General features: G+C 46.4%; 1 protein-coding gene across 4 annotated transcripts in view; it reads left to right on the top strand.

Annotated features, from left to right (window-relative positions):
* LOC135905780 (glutamate receptor ionotropic, kainate 3-like) overlaps positions 1 to 21,917 on the top strand; it is a 673,125-nt gene that overhangs the window by 483,969 nt on the left and 167,239 nt on the right. For all 4 annotated transcript variants that reach the window (XM_070539667.1, XM_070539668.1, XM_070539669.1 and 1 more), the window contains 3 exons: positions 6,562 to 6,804; positions 8,566 to 8,727; positions 10,148 to 10,252. In XM_070539667.1, the coding sequence (XP_070395768.1) occupies positions 6,562 to 6,804; positions 8,566 to 8,727; positions 10,148 to 10,252 (510 nt within the window). The remainder of the gene's footprint in view (positions 1 to 6,561; positions 6,805 to 8,565; positions 8,728 to 10,147; positions 10,253 to 21,917) is intronic.

The raw sequence follows: 21,917 nt of genomic DNA, 5'->3' as shown, positions 1-21,917 counted from the left end.
ACTAACTCAATAACCTTTCCCTTATGGAAAGTAGAATCCTTGGACTGTGGCCCGAGGTTATTTAACGTAACCGCTGTCTTCTTGAGTGGCATGCTGTAGGCGTACGTTTAGGGCAGACATCTTAAACGTACACTGAACCATCGAAATCATCAGAGAGAAGCCATGAGTGTCTATATAAGTTTCTTACACGCAGGTATGTAAGGGGCATACAGAGTTAGCTTTACAAAAGGAATTGCTATAGCACTCCCTTTGTTTTCAGCGTGCGCCATTGCAGAGGTCCGCGCCTCGAAATAAAACAGGGCGCAATCACACGAAACAATTAAGAGCGTCCTGGAAACTGCGCGCAGCGTCAGTAGGCCCATTACGTCGACTTCTTCGTGCACTTCCTTTGCTGCGCGCCATGAGGTCGCATTGCACATACTCGGGCACGCGTGGACGTGCGTCCGCGCGTGCCATATCGTGGCTTCCACACGATTTCCGCGGCGTTGAACAACATTTAAAGCTTCGCTGACCGCATTGCTCTGCACGTTAGAGCCACGCATTTGCGCAATAAACGCCGACGCCGTTTGCTCAGCCTCCGTACGGCTCACAAGAATACAGGGCTGGGCGAGTTTTATTGCATTCATAAAAGCGTAACAAACGAACGAGAAGTGACAACATGGACGCCGTCTTCGTGCAGCGGAGCTGTTATACGCTGGGTTCTGGTGGTTGGTGTGCGTAGGCAATAAAAAAACATGGCGACCGTCCCGCAGCGTTAAAGAGCTAAAGCATAAATCAAAAACGTATCGCCGCGTATGCCCCAAATGCGTTTAATTGCGAGAAGTCTCAACACGTATCGGGATTTAAAAAATCTCGTGATAAAAAAAAGTAAAACCAGAGTAGACATACTTTATTATGGATTGCAGTTTGATGTCCCGGGCTCTGTAGGCAAAACACGTAACCTTATGTCAGTTCCCTTCCAACCGTACACTGGGTAGGCCGCGTGCGGTGAGGACTGTGGAAGAACAGCGCGCCTACGAAGAACACCGTCGTGAACAGAAGCGGCAATGGGCCCGGTGACGGCGGGCGGCACGTAATTAGGATGATGATCGTGCCGCAAACGCCAAGCGTATGCATACCCGCCGTGGTTGCTCAGTGGCTATGGTGTTAGGCTGCTGAGCACGAGGTCGCGGGATCGAATCCCGGCCACGGCGGCCGCATTTCGATGGGGGCGAAATGCGAAAACACCCGTGTACTTAGATTTAGGTGCACGTTAAAGAACCCCAGGGGGTCTAAATTTCCGGAGTCCTCCACTACGGCGTGCCTCATAATCAGAAAGTGGTTTTGGCACGTAAAACCCCATAATTTAATTTAATTTTTAAGCGTATGCATCTTTGGGTGGATCACCACTACCGACTCGTTTGGATCACCACTACCGATCACCACTACCGATTCCCATCGTAATAGTGGCTGATTTTGACATAGACCTGTCTCGACCACATGGAGGATGGGTCGTGGCATTTCTTTGGAAAGCTTCGACGTTCAATGTTACACAAACACCAGCGTGCCCACGACGCGTCATCGGTCGTGTATAGACCTCACATTGGCCAATAACCTTTCCAGTGTCACCACGGAGCCACTCGCCGTATATCGTAGTGATCGAAAAGCGATAGTCGCCTTGGCGACCAAATAAGAAATATAAGAAAGCAAGCAAAAGAACGTTAAAAATAAAGAAAAGCATTGAGTATGTAATTTAGAAAGACAACGATGAAAATCGTGAGAAAACGAAATTCATTGTGTTATGGCTCTTTTATCTTAAATGATCACCGCCTTCCCAGCGTAGGATGGCTTTGAATATATTTTCTTTCATTTTATTGCCAACTATTTTGCTCATGCACATGAGATCAGGGGTGCTCCATACAGCGGCCGTGCCCTGATGAACTAAGTCTCGGCACCCCTCGATTCTTTGGCGTCGCTGAAAGGAGGTGATGGGACGGAGTAGGAGGTTTCAGTAGTTAAAACGGAAATTACAGCTGCCCAATGAATGCAGAGCTCTGTGGACAGATTGACTCATCACCGAAAATTTGCTCAAGTTGTAATATAGCCTAAACCTCGACAATTGTCGAGGTTTAGACTGTATTACAGCTATCAGAGGCCTACTATCAACTATCAGAGACCTACTATCAGAGGCCTGGTCATCATTTCTTATGAACGTATATGTCTGCGATATCGCTTATCGAAACTGAAGGAATCGGGTATGCAAGAAGCGCTTACTTCCGGTGTGGCTGTCCTCTATCTTTTCCGCAAGCACGCACATACACACTCTGTGAATCTGCGTTTTTCTTAGCTACCTTAATCGAGTGGTCACGTCACCGATGAACTAGAGGAACAAAACAGAGGAAGAGCCTAACAGACGAGGCAGCTCTTATTTACGTCCTCCCTCGATTCGTAGGCGCCCGATGGGAAGACCTATCAGTACGTCTACTCGTTCGCATCTATCAGGCATAAGATTGCACACTCCGCTCCAGCCCTACTTGACCTATCACGCAGCTCAGAAGAAACCTATGGCGCCACCATTAATGTGTTGGAAGCCCAATCGGCTGCTTTGAAGAATACAACGAAGATTTGGAGCAGCTTCTCCTAAAATGTAACAAATACTCAACCTTTCGCCAAAAGATGTCAAGAAACTTTTAAATTCTTGAAAGAAAACCGCTCTCACTGGAGAAACACTTAGGTGCGTGGCGAACAGAAACATCCCAAATACGGGTAGTACGCGCATTTGTAGAGCTTCTTGATGGAACGAGAATTGTGCAAAATTGTTAGACATTGAAAACAGCTTCGAAGATGTCGGACCCTTTGAGAGCCTTACGAACCTCAATTCAGACATGTACATCGACCTTTGCGAAACTTTTGACAACATAGACCTCAGGTGTGTGACATTGTACATTCATTGTTCATCGTACTTTCTTATAGTATGGTGTATGAAGGATTCTCGTGATACCCGTGTTGTTTTTTAGTGCTGACAGTGATGAAATCGTATTCAAGATTGTGAACTTTTATTGCGAACCGGTAGTTATTTCATCAGTTCTTGTGAACTTCACTAGCATGAAATCATTTCTGAGTACGTTTGCATTGTATATATATATATATATATATATATATATATATATATATATATATATATATATATATATATACATATATATATAACGGCGCTATTGATCACTATATCAGTGATCAGTGAAAGTTAACTTAGCGGCTTGCTCTGCTCGTCTTGATTGTGTTCATTATGGTTTGCATTTGAGTTACTTGGTGGTGAAAGGCCCTGCGAAATTGGTGGCTAACACGAGCGGCAGCACCAGCAGTATATCTTCATTGCTGGTACGGCTTTTGTTGCACGTTAAAGTCATTTATGCGTGAGTTTCTTTGGCCAGCTTTCTTTATTTTACGAAAATTTGGCGAAGGAACAGCGCACTTAAAACTTTTAACGAAGCGTGGCCACAGTGCTTCTCGAGCCATAACATCAACCAGTATTTCTTGGCGCAATTGGGGCAATCTCCCAAACTAAAGCACAGTGAATAGCCCTTGCGCTAATGTCATTTAAGCTTTTCCGGGATGTCATATTCGCGTATCTTTGACGAAAATGAATGAGAGCTGGCTCGTTTTTTGAGTGCCGAAAAACATAAGAAACGATTACCATTAGATTTTTTTTCTCTAAGAGGGAGTTCTGTATTATGCTAGCGTACTTACGTACAGATAATCAAGACCGACTAGTCCGCACATAGTGGCTGTATGTTTTCCTTTAGTACAGTGCGTCGCGGCCGGAATAACCAACCTTAATTAGGTAAGCGAAATACCAGCCACTTGTTGGTTCCCGAAATGTTTTGCTTACTGAGCGTGAACTGCGCAGTATAGGAATGATCGCTATGCGCATACCCGAGAGCATGGAACTGCTGCTGTTAATGAGCGAGCAGTATTCATGAGCCCATAGGTGAGCCGATTTGAACGAGCATAGTGATGAGCCCAAATTTACCCGTCGCGCACGCGTTCACTGGCGCACCGAAGAACGAAGACGCGCGCGCACGCCATCGAAGCGTAAAAGAAAATCCCTTAATACGCTTACACCATCAACGTTGCAAATCGGCACGAAGAGTCTGCAAGCCGTTCGATCCTAAGCGAGGGTGGCACAAGAGTGCAAAACGACAGTCGGGGCGCGCAGGAGTGGCTTTGCTCAGATTTATGCTTTCAAGTTTTCTTTTTCTTTCTTCAGATTTTTTTTTACCGAATAGGGGCACATTTTTTTTGTGTCTATACGTGCCTACAAGAGCGGTATAAATTCTGTGGAATGTACGTCGAGCACGCCAGGAAGAGCAACGAGTACAAGTGAAGCAAGGATAGCCGCAAAAGTGCCTCCTTGGCAGCTCTTCGTTGCCGCGAGTCGCTGTTGTCGAAAAAGCAAATAACACAACGAATTCATTCAATATAAAGCCTGGTTTTATTAAGAGGTTGGCCCGCGTTAAATATGCGTATGAGCCTAAATTGTACCTTCAGGTTTTATGTAGGAATTAATTCTGTTTAGCACGCATAACAGAGGTGCACATACCTGCAATACTTAGTTGTCACTTTATAGGGATTGTGTAAGAGGGCTTCATGGCGCTAACATACGGCGCGCATAATAATTGTGTGTATATATATATATATATATATATATATATATATATATATATATATATATATATATATATATATATATATATATGTATGTATGTATGTATGTGTGTGTGTATGTATGTATATAGTCATATCATGAGAAGCCAAGAAACACTGACACCAAGGACAACATAGGGGAAATTAAATTTAAATATTCAAGTATTTAAATTTAAATTTAAATTGAGTATTTTCTTCAGTATTTAAATTAAATTTAAATACTCAAGAAGTTATTACTTAGTGGTTAGGTCAAAAGCGCAGGTATCGAAGTGTAGAAGGTAGGTCAGTGACATGCCCAGCTGCAATGACGTGCGTCGGCTTGGGCATCTGTAAACGTTGCACGCAGGCGAACCTTTAAGTCAATATGCGACAGTCCAGAGAAGAAACTTGTGGGTTGCCGCCAGACTGCCCGGAGAGCCACGTTTTAATTTCGCCACCGTTGTCATATTTTCTGTAATGTCTGCAGCGATTCCCTTGTAGCGGTCGTCTTCAGTAATTTCGGCCTTGTAATCGGGTGACGATATCCAACATGAACACTTGGGTGTCTTGGAATTTCTTCAATGGTTGTTTAGCATTTATTCTGTGATATCACTACCGTAATGAAGTAAACGACTGTACGTATATTCGTTCGTGAAAGCGCGATATAACACCGTCTGTTTGAGACACCGAAACAAGCACACTGTCGTTATGCGCTGGTAATGTTGAATATTAGGATGGGGGTTGTTGTCGGAGTAAGTCTCTACCTCCCTCCCCCCCCCCCCCATTGCACAACTTTCCTATTCTATATCTTATTCTGCACCTGATCCTTCGAAACAGCATAAACGGTTAAACGGTTAAATTAACAGTTGCAAAGGAGGCCTTATGGGATCCCTTTGTAGCACTTACCTACATTGGGGTAGGTGTCCCATTTTCCCTTTATTAATTGCTTCTCTCCACTTTGCGGGCTTCAGCCCAACTATTACGTCAAACTCTTGCCTTCGCTTTTGAGTTGTTGATAAATTCGACTTCGCCTGACATCTGCTAGCCGTCTTGTTAGCTCAGATGGCAGAGCGGCTGCCCCAGAAAGACGGTGGTCCCGGGTTCGAGTCCCGGACCATGACAAATTTTTCTACGACTGCGAAGCGTTTCTTTCGAGGAACCCGTATGGGTTTCTTCTGTAGCACATGCCTATACGTTTGGGCGGATGCCCATTTTCCCTTTCCCAAAGGCCTGTCTGAGGACCACCTATTACAGAATTCAAGATCGTTTCCAGGTTGAACGACAGCTCAATAGCTGGTGAGAGAGAGAGAGAGAAAGAAAGACAGAAACCAGAACGGAAAATCCGGTTAGCTACATTACGCTGGGGACTGGGGAAGGGGGAGCACAAAGATGAGAGAGACAGACCACAGTCTCGTGTGTTCAAGATAGTTCAGTCTTATGTTCAGGGTCGATGCATATAATTGATGGTTTTCAGTGCGTTCAGTAGATGTAAAACAGAACTGTAGGTTAAAAGAGTGCTATTTTGTGTCGCAACTGCTTTCCTCCAGTATGAAGAAGCGGTGGAAGTTTAACGTGTTTCTCCGAATTTTGTTTTCGGGTTATTCGCCAAGGCATTCATTCTCTCTTCGAGCGTGAACTACTGCTCTCTCCTATCTCACTAGCATGGAAGCGATATCCCCCACGGACACTTTAGGACTTTTCGCTTGAGCTTGCCCTTCCGGGTCAACGGCAATGTAACAATATAACAGTACAATGTTCGAACGCTCTAAACGCTTGTAAAACTTTTGCGAACCTACCGCCTCCTTTACATCCGGATCCAACAGCAGCAATGACAGCCGAGAGACGGGCGTCGTACTGTTGCTCTCAGCTGCGCTTTCTCTTTCGTTCTCCGGCAAGGATCTCCACACGCTGTCCTGGTGGCGGCCACGGGCCGACCGGCCTGCAGACACCGGGGGAGCGGAAGCCCAGCCGACCCCGCCCTCTTCTTCTCCGGCTTCCGGGTCTGCGGCAACCGCGACAGCTGGCGTGTATGGATTTCGCCTCCTGGACCCGGACCAACCGGCCGTGCACGATGTGATCCGGGACTGGAATTTCGGGGAGCTGCTCTTCGGACGACGCGTCGAGCGCGCCACCCTGAAGGTGCGCGCGCCATGCATGGTGGTGGCATGCCTCATTTCGCGTTGTTGCGCTCGCGCTTGCTGCTTTTTATTGCTTATCCGCGTCTCAGTTCCGCACAACTCCGAGCGAACCCTGCGGCAGCGATTGTTTTTGAAACGCGATTTCGCAGGAACAAAGCGGAAGTCAGTGTCGTCGCGCTGATCCTCTAACGCCTTATCCTCGCTTTTTCATCGCACAAGCAAGCGGTGCTTTCTGATGGTGAGGAAATAACGCGCGCAGTTTTCTTCGCAAGTCACTTTTCTTTTTCTCGGATAAGGGGATGTTTAGCTTGTTTGGACGATCTTGTCGATACTATTTGAGCTGCAGTGAAGGCACGTAGCCACGAGCCGCTGCGATGTTGTTCCTATGGTGCAATGCCGAGCTGTACCAGCCCTTGAAGGCCTTTCATTACACCCGGTGGCTGCACACATTCCGCTGATAACGGCGACGCAAACTTTCGCGTACTATATTTTTCCCCACCAAAAAGCGGCAGAAGAAGGTCGCAGCACATTATGCATTCAAAACAACGTTTTCACACGTCACCAATACTGTTGTGGTTCTTGTTTACGTTCCGCCGTTCTGCAAAAGTGATAAAGTCAAATTACATTGGTAGTCATCAAACCTATCTTGCTAAGCTGTAGTTGGCGTATTCGTGGGATGTACGAGAACTCTCCAATAAGTCTTTACAGGAGTGTGGAACAATACTTGCCCCAAACAAAAGGAGTTGTCAGCACTAGCAAGGATAAGGTGCATGCACGTGTCAACTTGAATAATATTTACATATCCGGGGTCTTAATTATGATCCGTCGAATTTTGTTCAAATGATAATTCAGCGTAAATATCGCGCTGGCGTAAACTGCTTGCGTTCGTGGTCGTTAATAGATTGTTGTCATACCAGAATTGAACGCTTTATCGTCACTTATTGCAATATTCCTACCACCCGACGAAAATATTAAATTTAGCATGCACTCTTCATCTGGCCATCCGTGTACCTTTCAATGTGTCCACATTGAATGGACAGGCCACTATGCCTTAGGTAAAGGGGACGATCGTGGCTTCGATAAGCTTGAACAGTTCACAAAATTGCACAAATAGCTACCTTAACTTGTATTGCACGTAAGCGGTGCATTGAATTAGTTGAAATGCCTTGATCTCCCTCACATATTTTTCGGTCAATGGGCGCTCTGTTTTTCCATGCGCAAGATGCTACTCGCAAACTCAAGCGACCTGTAAGCAACTCAGGCATTTATTCAGCTAGACCGGCTCTGGAGCCAGTCATATTTATCCAAGCTGTCGTAGACCACCACATATCAAATCATTTCAAAGCGATTAATTGTTAAAATATTTATCCTAATAGTCAAGTATTTCATAAGAAGAAAATGTTAGATGCAATTAAGGGAGACCCGCAAGACAACAGCCGCTCTTCATGATTTGAAACAGTAGCTGTAGAGTAAACCGGTGCAAGAAAAACGCAAAGTGCGACACAAACGCCGTCATTTGTTGTTCTGTCCGTCTGATCAATAACCAATTATTCAAACTATATATTCTATAGCGAAGAAGATGCTTACCACCTCGCTTTGTCTTGTGTTTCTCTCAGCAGAAATTCAATCAAAACGCGCAATAATTGGTCATCGCCCTCCTAAGATCCTTTACGTGTGACACTGAATAATTTTAACATGGCGGAGCTGGCTAGTTGAAAGTACAAAAGACGCGGTTGCTCGTGGATCAATCTTGCTTTTGCAGACTGAGAACGCGCTGATATACGACGCCCTGTCGCTGCTGGCACGCTCTTTCCACGATCTGGACCGGTCCCAGAGCATCGAAACGCATCGGCTCTCCTGCTGGGACCCGGACGCCCAGGGACCCTGGCCTCATGGCCGCGCCTTGGTCAGCTACATGAAGATGGTGCGTGCTATTTTTTCTCATGGCTCGTACGGGCACGTGATCAGGCTCTATTTAAGGAAGGCGTAAAGTATACTGTAATAGCCCTTGATGCATGAAATAGTTTATTTTTGTTGCGGGTAATAAAAAGCTTCTAGCTCTGGAAAAAAATCCTACTTAAATAAGCCTTTTTTTATCCTTGCCTAGTACAGTGTTTCTTCAGACTGGAGCGAATCAACCAAGCAGGCTCTTCACAAGGAACAGTCCTTAGTCATAATGAAAAAAAAAAATGCTTCCCATGCTGACGCTGGTCAGCCGCAAGCACTGTATGTACTCAAACAGCGTGATCATCGGCCAGTGGTGGCGTTTACATGAACTCGTCAGGTCGAGTAAGAAGTTAGGCTCAGGCAGCTCGACTCCATAGCTTTTACAGAATTTCGAAAGTGACGTTGTTGTTTGTTAAACGACTGGCAAGTGGGGGAAAGGTACCATCGGAAAGCTGGCTATATCAATTACCAAAAATAAATTGCGGCGACTAGGGAGTACATGAACAAAAAAAGAGAGCTAGAAAGAAAAACAGTTAGGAAAAATGGCAGAGGAATATACGTATGAAGTGTCCGACAAGTCGAGATCGTTGCGAAATCCTGCGCCCTGACCAGCGATGCAACAGCGGGTCTGGTTAGTCGTTGCGGGTGCTGCGAACCACTCACTCGTGCTGTCCGTGCTTACGTGTTTGCTTGAAATGGGTTCGGCGGCGCCCACCTACGCCTTGGACTTTCCCAGCCTAAACGCTCACTTAGCACAAACTGCTAGCGTTTGCACGAACATGACAGGCAAATCCCAACCTCAAAGGCAGATCTCAACCTCACAAGCAGGACTGCTCGTTTTTCCAGGGTTCGTGTATAAGTGTGCTGACTGACGGCGTGCGACATGCTCGTATTCCTCATTCTTGTTGTTGCAGACTTGCTCGGGAAGCATGGCTAAAAGCAACTTGGAAATACTAATGACGGGAGAGCTAAGTTCATGAAAACGAGTTCAAAGACGGAGACAATAGATATCGTCTTCGAACTTTCTTTGTACTTACTGTCTTTCTCGTGGACTCACTGTACGAATACTATACATGTTACTATCCATCTTCACACAGAAGTTCCAAAGAAAGCTACCTTGTTTTTGCATACCTTATAATGCATGGACATGTTTAACAGAATCCGCGTGCATGTGTATAAAGCATGTCTCTGTGCAAAATTAAATAGCAAGCCCACTTTCGGTCTACATATATGTGGTTCACAGGCTTCGAAGCAAATAGTTCCTTGGCAGTCTGTGTCCGAAAAGAAAAAAAGAAAAGCGCTCTGGTATCTTTTGGTGTACTTGATGAATGGCCAAATCATCATTCATTTCTTTGAGACATGCCAAGACTGCATGTTTTGTTTTTCTTGCTTTTCAGGTTCAGTTCAAGGGTCTTACGGGAGACGTACACTTAAGCGACCTAGGTAGACGAAAGGACTTCGCGCTTGACGTCGTCAAGCTTCAGTCAAATGGCTTCGAGAAGGTCAGTGCAATGGTTTTACTTATACGCATAATAAACGTACCAGTTTATTGCTAAGTGAAAAAATAATTGAAAATACAGTTTACGGTATATAACAGTAGTTACAGGGCTGGGAACACCACGCCAGGTATAGTGGACGCCAAGAGAACTACTTCTGCGGCAGTGTATATCTCGGGGAAGAAGTTTAAGCTCCCTTGCAATATTTAGACTCTCAATTTCTGTAATCCCCATTTTCAGGGCTCCAAGCATCCTGCGAGTCCCCCGTCGTAAGTTCAACCTCATTATGGCTAATTTAGGTGAAAGCAGAGTGAGTTTGGAGCCTTAAACTCATCCGCAGAAGTGTGCAAGCGCCATCGTAGCTTGAGTAGCCAACGGGAACCACCTCCGGTGAACCTCCTTTCCTTTCTGTGTGTCCTTTCTCTCTCTTATTGGAGAAAAAGAAAACACACGTATACTCACAGCCCCTCGTGGGCTGATTACTCTCGTTTGAGGGCTCAGCACTTAAGAATACAGCAGTAACAAATTTGAATGGTCACTTTCGATGAGTATTGCCTTGGGATTATCGTATGGTGTACTTTTTCTTTCACAATAATGTCACGTCTGGCTTTTCGAGTCGTCATTTTAAAATCTTGAAAAGGAACGTTCAGCTTTGAGAAAAAGCGGAGTACGAGCTTCCGGAAAACTTGATAAGGGGCTATTCTAACCAATGTCCCCTTGCAGTGCCGCGAGAAAATATAGCCTTGTCACCCGCTCAGTAAAGCAGGCTTCTCTGTTTCTATAACTACAGAGCAAGAAGTGAAAAGGGCACCAAAGGGCTCTGTATTGTTGTTGCTGCAGAGGGCAGTAGGGAAAAGGGTTCCTTCTTTCACGCTCAACTGCAACAACAACAAAAAATTTGTAGCGGAGAGAGAAAAGGAGAAAAGAAAAAGCAGGAAGATCTTAAACAGAAAAGCAACTCTAGCCGAATCGACTGAGCTTTTCGTTCGAAAGTGTGAGTCATTCGCTTGCTACCTTCGCTAATAATACGTCCAGCATCAGGATTGGCTGGAATTCTCTTAAGAATAATTGTAGCGTAAGACATTTTTGTGAGTACGGATCCCTGTTGATGCCTTACGCTTGGGGAGCGAAACAAGGTATAACGAGGAACAACTTTTTGTGGCAATGAAGGGAAAGCTCCAGAGGTGAGACTTCCCTACATGTGTCACTGCGCCAAGTATTCCCGCGGTGTTTCACTTTCTCAAGAAAGATGATGAATCGGCGTAGGTAAATTCTACGTGCGATGGTTTTGCTTTTGCCCGAATGCTAAAGAAAATACAGCATAAAAATATGCTCAGTTTAACACTTAGCCTTATTCTCCGATTGTAAATAAGTTGGTATGCCCTGCCTAAACTACTGTGGATGTAAACCTAGGACTATTGTTTCGGCAACACAGGTGCACGTGCTTTCTTGCAGTAGCTTTCCTTTCAATGCCACAGAAATTTTTCCGCATGGTAGAGTAGAAGAAAGGAAGAGAGACACCTTAATGAGCAGCATTTGTTGTCACGAAGTATGCTGACCTAAATGTTCGAAATATGTACAAAAGGTGATATTACAGACGAATAAAACCTCGACGCGTTTGATATTGTGCATGCAAGTTACTTCCGATTCGTGGGCAATCATTGCCAGCTATCAACGTTTCCTTATACAGTTTTTGTATAGCGTTGCAAATGTCGGCCCGCTACCCATATATCCACTTCTACACTTCAGGCGTCAGGGACGCGTAGCAGATGGTCCAGCTGATCCTCTGACTCGCTTAATTTCTGAGACCTTTTGGCGTCACCTCATTGGCAATACCAAATACACATGGGGACAAGGAAGGCGTCTGTTGACAACTACGAACCGTGCGAAATGCAAAAACACTGGTTTACTGAGATTTAGGTGCACGTTCGAAAACCCCAGGTGGTAAAAATTAAGCCTTAGTTGTCCACTACGGCATTCCTCGTAATCATATCGTAATTTTAACACCTAGAACTCCCAAATTTAATTCATTTTTACTGTTTTCTAGGCCAAGTAAGGCAAGCGCATGTGCGATATGATTTTTTTAACTTAACCTATTATTCTCAATTTCGTTTTCTTAGGACACGGAGACAAACCCCCTAATAGAATAAGCAAGCTCAGTTCAAAATTGGCGCCTCGGGTCTCTATTGTCAAGCCGTTTATTCAATGCAAGCAGAACTCGCTGTGCAGACTGCAGAACTGAGCCGCTTTCAGTAATCCTGAAGTCTGACCATGGTGTTCGCGGTATGGAAATTTCGCAACAGCTATATAGCACATAGAAATGTTTCGCGTGTACTGCATAAAACTAATCTATTGGGTCAGAGATCGCGTTGTCGACACAGGATTTACTTGCTACAATTATATTTTTTTCATTTCCTCCGCGAACAATTACTTAGAGTAGGACTCGCCGTTTCACTTTGCGCTCGCTGGCGAGGTCGGGCACAGCTAATACTACCTTGGACGTGACAGCTCACGTACGTGAGACCTCTGCGTACCATTGTTTTGTGATGTTCGTATGTTAGCCATTGTAGTAAAAAACTGCCCTGTCAACAAATCTTCTTGGGAGTCGGTTTTTATAGCCCGTTTATACAAATTGGCCTAAATGAGCAAAGAAAAAAAAAGTGCTGTCCTCCACGTGTAACATAGAGAGATATGGCTTTCTCACTTTCTAAAATCAATGGCTTTTTCATACTCACTACCGAGTCCTTCTCGATTGTGGTATTTTTTTTATCGTTATGACAGCTAGGTATACGCGTAACAGAGGTTCTTTATCGTAATGTTCTGCAAAACTTGATCAACGTGTGCCTTCATAGCAGGCGACTGTCTTCTTTTGCAACGTACCCTCTTTGCGCAATGTCCCGATACCAGGGTCCTCAGTGAAAGTGGTCTCCGGGGGCAATCTGTGTATTGCCCAATGGGCAACTCTCAATGAAGCAAGACCCATCGTGGCTTGATGGCCGTATTCGTTTTGGTGAAAGAGCACAGTGGAAATATACTGCGAAGCAAGAAACTGCAATAACGAAGCGTGGCAGCGCTCTAGAAATCCAGAGCCCAACACTTGTGCGCACTTTTCCTGAACCTGCTATTGTACGGCAGTATCATCAACAAACCAACTGACGATATCGACGGGGGAAAAAAAAAGAAACTTGCGCAGCAGCTATTTCATGATGACTGTCGACGTTAGTTCAATTAGAATTCCAGATTAAATTATGGGGTTTTACGTGCCAAAACCACTTTCTGATTAAGAGGCACACGCCGTAGTGGAGGACTCCGGAAATTTCTACCACCTGGGGTTCTTTAACGTGCACCTAAATCTAAGTACACAGGTGGATTCGCATAACGCCCCCATCGAAATGCGGGCGCCCTGGCCGGGATTCGATCCCGCGACCACGTGCTCAGCAGCCTAACACCATAGCCACTGAGCAACCACGGCGGGTGAGAATTCCAGATGTGTAGCGGCACGCGCTATAGTGCTAAAGACACCTTTATTTAGAATCATTTGTGATCATTAAGGGATTTCCATTGCTTCGGCTAGTGGCGACATGCACTGGCTCCGTGATAGGCCCACTTCGCTAAAACACTCGCTCGCTAGCGTCGGCTACGACACTGACGGAACGATGAGGACTGCATATGACAATGACGCAGTGACGACGATTAAATGACGAAGATGGAATGACGTCGAAAAACGAGGAATGCGACATGGAGACGACGGCCTGAGGACAATGGGAGAACGATTCTCGAATAATGACGCTGGTATAACGACAACCCGATGACGACGGCACGATGGCAGTGCGATACCGACTAGCGTGCGAATGCGATGGCGTGGCCACGACTGTACGACAATTGTGCAATGACGACGACGCAGCGAATAAGTTGGAATGGCGGCGACAGAACGACAATGATGACATGAAGATGACGCTGTGACAACAAATGCATGACAGCCGCTATTTTGACAGTGGATCCGGCAGCGACTGCGTATTTCGCGACCGGACGCAAGGGGAACTGGCGACGGCGGTTCAATGTTGCGCGCGCGAAACGGAGGAAAGTGGGGAGGCACAGCAGGGGCGAGAGGGGGGAGGGGGGTGCTTCGACTGCGCTAGCAAATGCGTTCTATGCGCGGCGGCGTGCGGTCGCGCGCGCCGCATCTTCAACGCAACTTGCAGATGGCTCCTACCTTTGTTTGCGCTGTTTTAGCGCTGCTGTTTCCGTTGAAGCGATAGGCAGCACAAAATGAAGCGACAGACGGCGCCTTTTAGCAATAATTTTCCAGAAGTCTATCGATACAGCCAGGCTTCCTGATGAGTGGCATAGAGCAAGGGTTGTTCCTGTTGTTGAGAAACGATCCCCATTTCAGATAGATCATTATCGTCCCATATCCCTAACTTTTTATTCCGGTAAAATGCTTTAGCATATATTAGCAAAATACATTAATCACTTTTTATCGCAACAAGATACATACCAACTTATGCACAACATGGTTTGCGGCATGGATGCTCCACTGTAACTCAACTAACCACAACAGTTCATGAGATTTCCAAGGTCCTTGATCAAAGTGGCCAGATTGATATTATACTACTAAACTTCTCGGATGCATTTGGTATGGTTATGCATTCAAAGTTAATATTAAAATTGAATGAAATTGATTTGCCCTCACATATTATCATGTGGCCTAAAGCGTATCTATACAACCGTAATCAGTACGTTTGCATTGACGGATCCTGTTCGCGGTTTTTGATGTATTCTCATGCGTTCCGCAGGTGTTTGTTTTGGGACTACTACTGTTTATTTTTGATATTTATGATATTGTGGACGCGACGGACTTGTCTGTATCTTTGAAGTTATTCGCAGATGACTGTATCCTGAATGATGATTATGATGAATCGTCATCTGACCAAATCACCTTGAATAACACTTTATGTAAATTGGCAGAACGGTGTGCTAAATGCGAAATGGCAATTAGCCATAAGAAAACTGGACAGTGCTGTTGGGACCAGTTTACTCAGGTAAAGGCAGAAAAACTTGAAAAAATTCAAAAATTAGTCGTACTCTGCGTTTACAAACGTATCAAGCATCTCGACTCACCTTCGGCGATGGTACAATTGGCCGAACTTTAACCACTTGCTCAAAGGAGAAAAACGGCACCTTTCAATTTCTTAGCGCCTCTTTTTATTTTAGTTAACTGAGAATAAAACCTTACAACTACTTGGTACGAACACACTGATCGAGCCTCAAGTCATAAACGCAGCTGTCACATCAAACCTACATTTGCAAGGACTAACTTATATAAATATTTATTCTTTCCGCGTACAATTACATGGTGGAATTCATTACCATCAACTTCACCATTACTACCTAATACTCTGCGGTTTGTTAACACGGGTGTTGTTCTTTTTTTTTTGCACCCCCTGCTTCTTTGACTGTTCTCCGCGGTATTGTACCAAATTAATAAAATAAACTAAAGGTTCATTTCACTCACTGCTGTTGCAGCGCTTACTCACGACAGCGTTTTGACTGCGAGTTCCCGTAGTCATTGGTGTGATGTGTTCATGTACGCCTGTGCGCGCTGACACCATGCTTGCTAACGCAGTTAGTTAGCGAATGTTTCTATGTTTATACGGCCGATAGAACTACTATCCTTACTTCGTATATGTGTCTTCTAATTTGCTGTGGCAATCGACGCTTTGCCTTTCAGGCGAAACTGACACTTTATATTTTTGGTTGAAATTGTTCCTTGCTTTTTATAAACCTACCAATCCTTTAGATTTACACTATTACAACGCCTGAATGTCTTAACTTCGCAATTTTCGCATTTTGTGCAGATGCAAGACATCGCACATTTAGCGTGATATATTGATTTTGCAGGGGTAATCGCCAAAGAATGCTTATGCATTAAATGTGCCTGAACGAGACAAGGAATGCTAACCAAATAAAAAATGGGCGTTTCTCGGCCTCACCTCACTCACTGAGGAAGCCTAGTTCCTTAACCGAGAACTAATGCTTAGCGTTTTCACAAGAACACTGAACAAGTATAAGAGGGCTGACGTTTCTGTTTCACATTTGGGCACTAATTTCCTGCAAGAACTGAATTATATCGCAGTGCTCGAACAACTAGCTGATATGCATACAACTCTGGAGAAAAGGAAAAGGGGCCAAACTTGCTGCAGAGGGAAACGTAGCAGGCAAGAGCAATTCTTTCCGTATGGTTACTACAGTAGAAAACCTAATCTGACTTCAACGATTTTTCCTGCTCTGCAGCAAAAGCATGCTTCACTGCGGACACGCAATTTCCTCAGGAGCTTAAATATGATTGTGATTCCTTATATAGTTGCATAAACCAGGGCACTAAACCGAAACTGAACGCAAAGCTGAAGGCTGGAAAAAAGAAACTTTATTTTTGTTCGAAGTGGAACTGAAACGGAAAGTTACGATTTTCTTCGCTCCTGAGTGAAACCGAAAAGAAAATTAAATGGTTTTTGGTTCAGACTGGCCACCTTTCCTGGAACTCTTCGATCATACATTGCCGGCACTTATAGCTCAATTATGCTACCTTATTTGTAAATATACACTATCTTCTCCTGATTTCAGAAGTACTAGCACCAGCACTACGAGTTTCAACATATCGTGCCGGGAGGCGGACATGCTAGTAATACACTCATAAACGTTTTAAATTTGTCGCCGTCAAGTAGTTTTCCGTCACTCGGAGACCGATATACTACCGCTGAAAAAAGAAACGCTCCCTGAGGGGTGGCTTTCAATCGCGAAAGTAGAAATAGGCTCACTAAAATTGCAATAATGATGCTGATATACGCTTCCGGAACATGATATTAAAATCGACGCTTTTTTCCCCTACTCCCTTCGGTTTCCTCAAGTGTTTTATTTATAATAAGACGGCCTCACCTGCAATCTGGGTGAGGCAATGGTAGAGCGAATGGGAAATGGCAGAGGGCTAGTTAAAATTTGCACAGAAAAAAAAAGCGTCTCGCACAAGGGTGGCACGCAAGACAAGAATCTCCTTTCGTTGATTGAGCTTTTTCATTGCTGATTACATGCAGGGCGAAGAGCTGTTCGTAGACGACTTATTGCATTGGGGCTGGGCAAAGGCTGTGCACTTGATATAGGAGGTGGAAGACGTCGGAAGGCTTTTCGATGCGGTGCTTCAAACCGAGAAATGTAGATGTATCGGGTCCGCTATGAGGATCAACCTTGCCTCTGGAAAAGAGTATCAGCCTCACAGCTGTCAGAGCCATGCCCGTCCGTACTCTCCTTAAGCATGCTTTGACAATTCGTTCATGTTCCTGCCAAGTCGTGTCTGAGGGCTAGGTTCACGAGTTTCATTCATCGGAGCTCTTTTCCATCGACTGGCCGTCTTCGCTAAAAATATCTCCAGCATAAGGATTGGCTGAAATTACATCTATTATAGCACAAGAGCTTTCTGTGAATCCATGTCCTGAGCCCGTATTCCCAAACCCACTTTAGTTATGCCAAATAACACCCAGCAGCTTAGCAAAAAAAGGGCTACCAGGCCCTTCGCCGGGCAGAATATTGCTACACGCGCGTTGTATTTGCTTGTTTGAACGAGGCTCGTGGGCGCCATCACTCGAGATAAGAAGAGGACGGAGAAACTGGGCTCGCGCTGTGAATCTAACTGGTCAGCGCAGCAACCACTGTTGCAAATATAACCCATAAATAGTCCCTCGTCTTACTGACTCGGCCTTCGCGGAACATTGTGGTGGAAGTGGAACGTTCCCCGTCCACGCTACGGAGCTCCGAAGCGGCCACACCGTCGTCTTCTCAGCCATGGCTTCCCATGGAGCCCCCCCATCGCCACCTACAACTGCGGCGCCTACCACAACGTACGTTACGGTTCCTAGTTTTCGGGATCCTGGGACATTCTCCACCGAAAACGATGTTGACGTCGACGACTGGCTCAGCATGTATGAGTGTGTTAGCCAAAGCCACCACTGGAACCCTGCCATCATGCTTGCCAATGTGATACTTTATCTGGATGGGACACCACGTGTCTGGTTTCGCACCCATCAGGACGAGCTCTTCAGCTGGAAAATTGTCAAAGAGCGGCTTCGCCACCTATTTGGCAACTCGTCAGATCGCCAACAGGCTGCGCGAAAAGAGCTTGCCACCCGTGTCCAGTCGTCGACCGAATCGTATGTCTCCTACATACAGGAAGTGCTCGCGCTTTGCCGGAAAGTCGACGATCACATGACCGAGGTTTACAAGGTGGGCCATATCCTAAAGGCCTCGCGGACGCCTTCCATTTGCTCGCCTGTAACGACGTTTCTACCGTCGACGCCATCGTCAAAGAATGCCGCCGCTTCGATGTAGCCAAAAGCCGCCGCGTCGACCCACAGTTTTCCCAGCTCCCAAACACCCCGGCCACATCCTTTTGCTCCACTCTTACCGCCACACGACCATTTCAAGAAAACGTCACCCGTATCGTTCACTGTGAGATTGAAGCGGTGAGTCCGGCCCCCCTTGATGCACGACCCCATGACTGCACCTTTGACCAAGCGGCCACCACTATTTTCGTTACTCAAGCGATTGTGCGGCAAGAAATTGCGAACCTTGGCATTCCTACCGCCTGATTTGTCTCGCGACCTGATTCGGCACCCATCCCCATATTCACAACCTGTAATGACCAGTATTTCGCTCCCAGATCACGCAATCCTTCTCAATGGCGAACCCAAGATGACAAACCGATCTGCTTCCGATGCCACCGCGTTGATCATGTATCCCGCCACTGCCGCACCACCTCGATGCCGCCGTACTGGAACTCATTCCCTGCTCCTCGCCCATACGCCGACGCTCGCCGTTATTCGCCTCGCCGTCTGTACGCTCGTGGTGCCCCTGACAGCCGCTGCTGCGTGCGATTGCCGTCGCCTCAACGCCGTCGCTCCCCATCGCCCCATCCTCGCCGCTTTTCCTCGCCAAACCGAAGCACGGAAAACTATGCCATGCAGCTCTTACAGGTAGTGCTGCATCACATTCTTCCTGTCCAAATTCTCCGTTGACGCTCCTCACCAACACCAACCTAATTGAAGTAGGCGTAGATGGTTTTCCGTTGACGGTATTAATTGATACTGAAGCCAAAGTGTCCATAATGAGCACTAACCTATGTCGCCGCCTCAAGAAAGTTGTTACGCCTGCCATCACTAGAGCCGTACGCGTCGCCAATGGCGCCACTGTTGCCATCCAGGGTATGTGCACTGCTCGCTTAGGAATTTCTGGCTGCCAAGTTCCAGTCCTGTTCACCGTGCTGATCTGCTGCCCTCAGGACCTTATCTTCGGGCTCGACTTTCTGCCGACGCATTCTGCCCTCATCGACTGTGCCACCGGTACGCTGTGCCTAGAACTTCCTCTTCTTTCAGACATTCGCCCCGAACAACCGAACACCCTCTGCACTACAGCGTTTGTTCGCTTACCTCCAAAAGCCCTAACCTTCATCGATGGACTCAACGGCAACCGTGGATGATGATGACTATGTCATCGCAACTATTTGAGATGTCCTCCTGGCGCGCAACATCTCTGTGCCATACTCCGTCGTAACCCTTGCCGCTAATGGGATGTGTCTCGCCATTGTCAATTTTAGCTTGACGAAGCAAGTGTTACCTGAAGGCCGGTGGCCACGCTCCGGTCAGTGACAGACGACCAAGTCATTGCTTCTGCAGCTGATGCCTCTCCAGATCCTCCGGATTACCCGCAGGATGCCTTTTATCTCGACGGCCCATTACGTCCCAACAGTGACGTAGTCAGAAATTTCGTTCGGGGGGGGGGGGTCACATTGCAGCTCGGCCTTTGTCAACTTGTCTGATAGTGCGTTGATTTGGCTAGTCTCGTTGTATGGCCCGATGTGCGACTTTGGAAAAGTTAATGCACCTTTGGCGTCAAATCTTTATGGGAACATTAAACTTACAAAGTTACGCAATTGAAAATCTAAAGCACACGTTTGGAAATGTCAATGCAAATTTCAGATCAAAAGTTAATGAGAACTTTATACCCATAAAGTTTCGGAATTGACATCCACGCGCTCCATAGATTCCATGATAGAGTGTAAATTCCGCAGCCTCCGCGAGATGCCGCGGCGAGCCCGTTCGCCATCAAAACGGCTCTGAAATTTGGTGCTCGAATGGGGCTGCTTGCGTTATGTGACTCCCGGTGCATGGGCGTTGCCGCGAAATCCAGCCCGAGTTCGCAATTTTTGCGGTGAGATGGCTTTTCGAGCATGAAAAATACGTTCTAGACAAAATCCAGAATGATTTTCTGCGCCGGCGGTTGCTTTGGTCGGCGGTGCATGGACAGCGCGAAAACATTTCGGGGGGGGGGGGGGGGCTGAAGCCCCATAAGCGCCCCCCACCCCCACCCCCCCTTGGCTATGCCCCTGCGTCCCATGGTCGCTCCGGACCTTGAACCTGATCAAGCAGCCGCCCTAAATCGCCTTTTGCTTTCCTACCGCGACATATTTGGCCCTGACAATCGACCACTTGGTCGGACGTCCCTTGTTAAGTATCGGATAAAATTTGGTGATACTGTTCCTACTCATCACCGGCCGTATCGCGTGTCCACGGCAGAGCGGCAGGTTATACAGCAAGAAGTTAACAAGATGCTCGCCAGAGGCATTGTTCAGCCCTCTTCGAGACTTTGGGCGTCGCCGGTCATGCTCACACAAAAAATATATGGCACGTGGCGTTTCTACGTTGACTACCATCAACTAAACCGAATTACTAAAAACGATGTTTACCCTTTACCACGAATCGACGACGCTCTTGATTGTCTTCACGGCGCCACATACTTTTCTTACATCGACTTTCGATCTGGTTATTGGCAGAACTCAGTCGATGAGCAAGACCAAAAAAAGGACCGCTTTCGTCACTCCATATGGCATCTACCGATGGAAGGTTATGTCCTTCGGTTTGTGCAATACCCTCGCCACGTTCGAACGGATGATCGACTCTCTGTTTCAAGGTTTCAAATGGTCAACTTGCCTTAGTTAGCTCGACGACGTCCTTGTATTCTGTCCTACATTTGAGAGACAGCTTGCGCGCGTCGCAGCTTTCTTTGACGTCTTTCGCAAGGCTGGGATCCAATTAAACTCATCGAAGTGCCACTTCGGGCGCCGACAGATTACAGTGATAGGCCATCTCGTCGATGCTTCCGGAGTACCACCCGACCCGAAGAAGGCCCGAGCGGTAACGGCTTTTCCTGTACCTCAGTCCAGACGTCCAGAGTTTTGTGGCGCTCTGTTCTTATGTCCGACGGTTCGTGAAAAATTTCGCAGCAATTGCGCGACCACTCACTGAACTTCTGAAGAAAGACGTGCTGTTTACATTGGGTTCCCCTCAGGCTGCCGCATTTTCACGCCTTATAAGGAAGGATTCTCACCAATCCACCGGTCTAGACCCACTTTGACCAATCCGCACCTACAGAGAGTCCGAACCAATGCCAGTGGTTATGGGATCGGCGCAGTCTTATCGCAACGCCAGCATGGACACGACCGCGTTTTAGCCTACTCTAGCCCGCTCCTGACAACAGCAGAGCGCAACTATTCCATTATCGAACGCGAATGTCTTGCTCTCGTCTGGGCTGTTTCAAAGTTCAGGCGATATTAATACGGCAAGCC

This window comes from Dermacentor albipictus, chromosome 5 (assembly GCF_038994185.2).
Source record: "Dermacentor albipictus isolate Rhodes 1998 colony chromosome 5, USDA_Dalb.pri_finalv2, whole genome shotgun sequence".
Classification (NCBI taxonomy): domain Eukaryota; kingdom Metazoa; phylum Arthropoda; class Arachnida; order Ixodida; family Ixodidae; genus Dermacentor; species Dermacentor albipictus.
The sequence above is the reverse complement of the archived record's forward strand: the minus strand, read 5'-3'. Positions and strand labels throughout refer to the sequence as shown.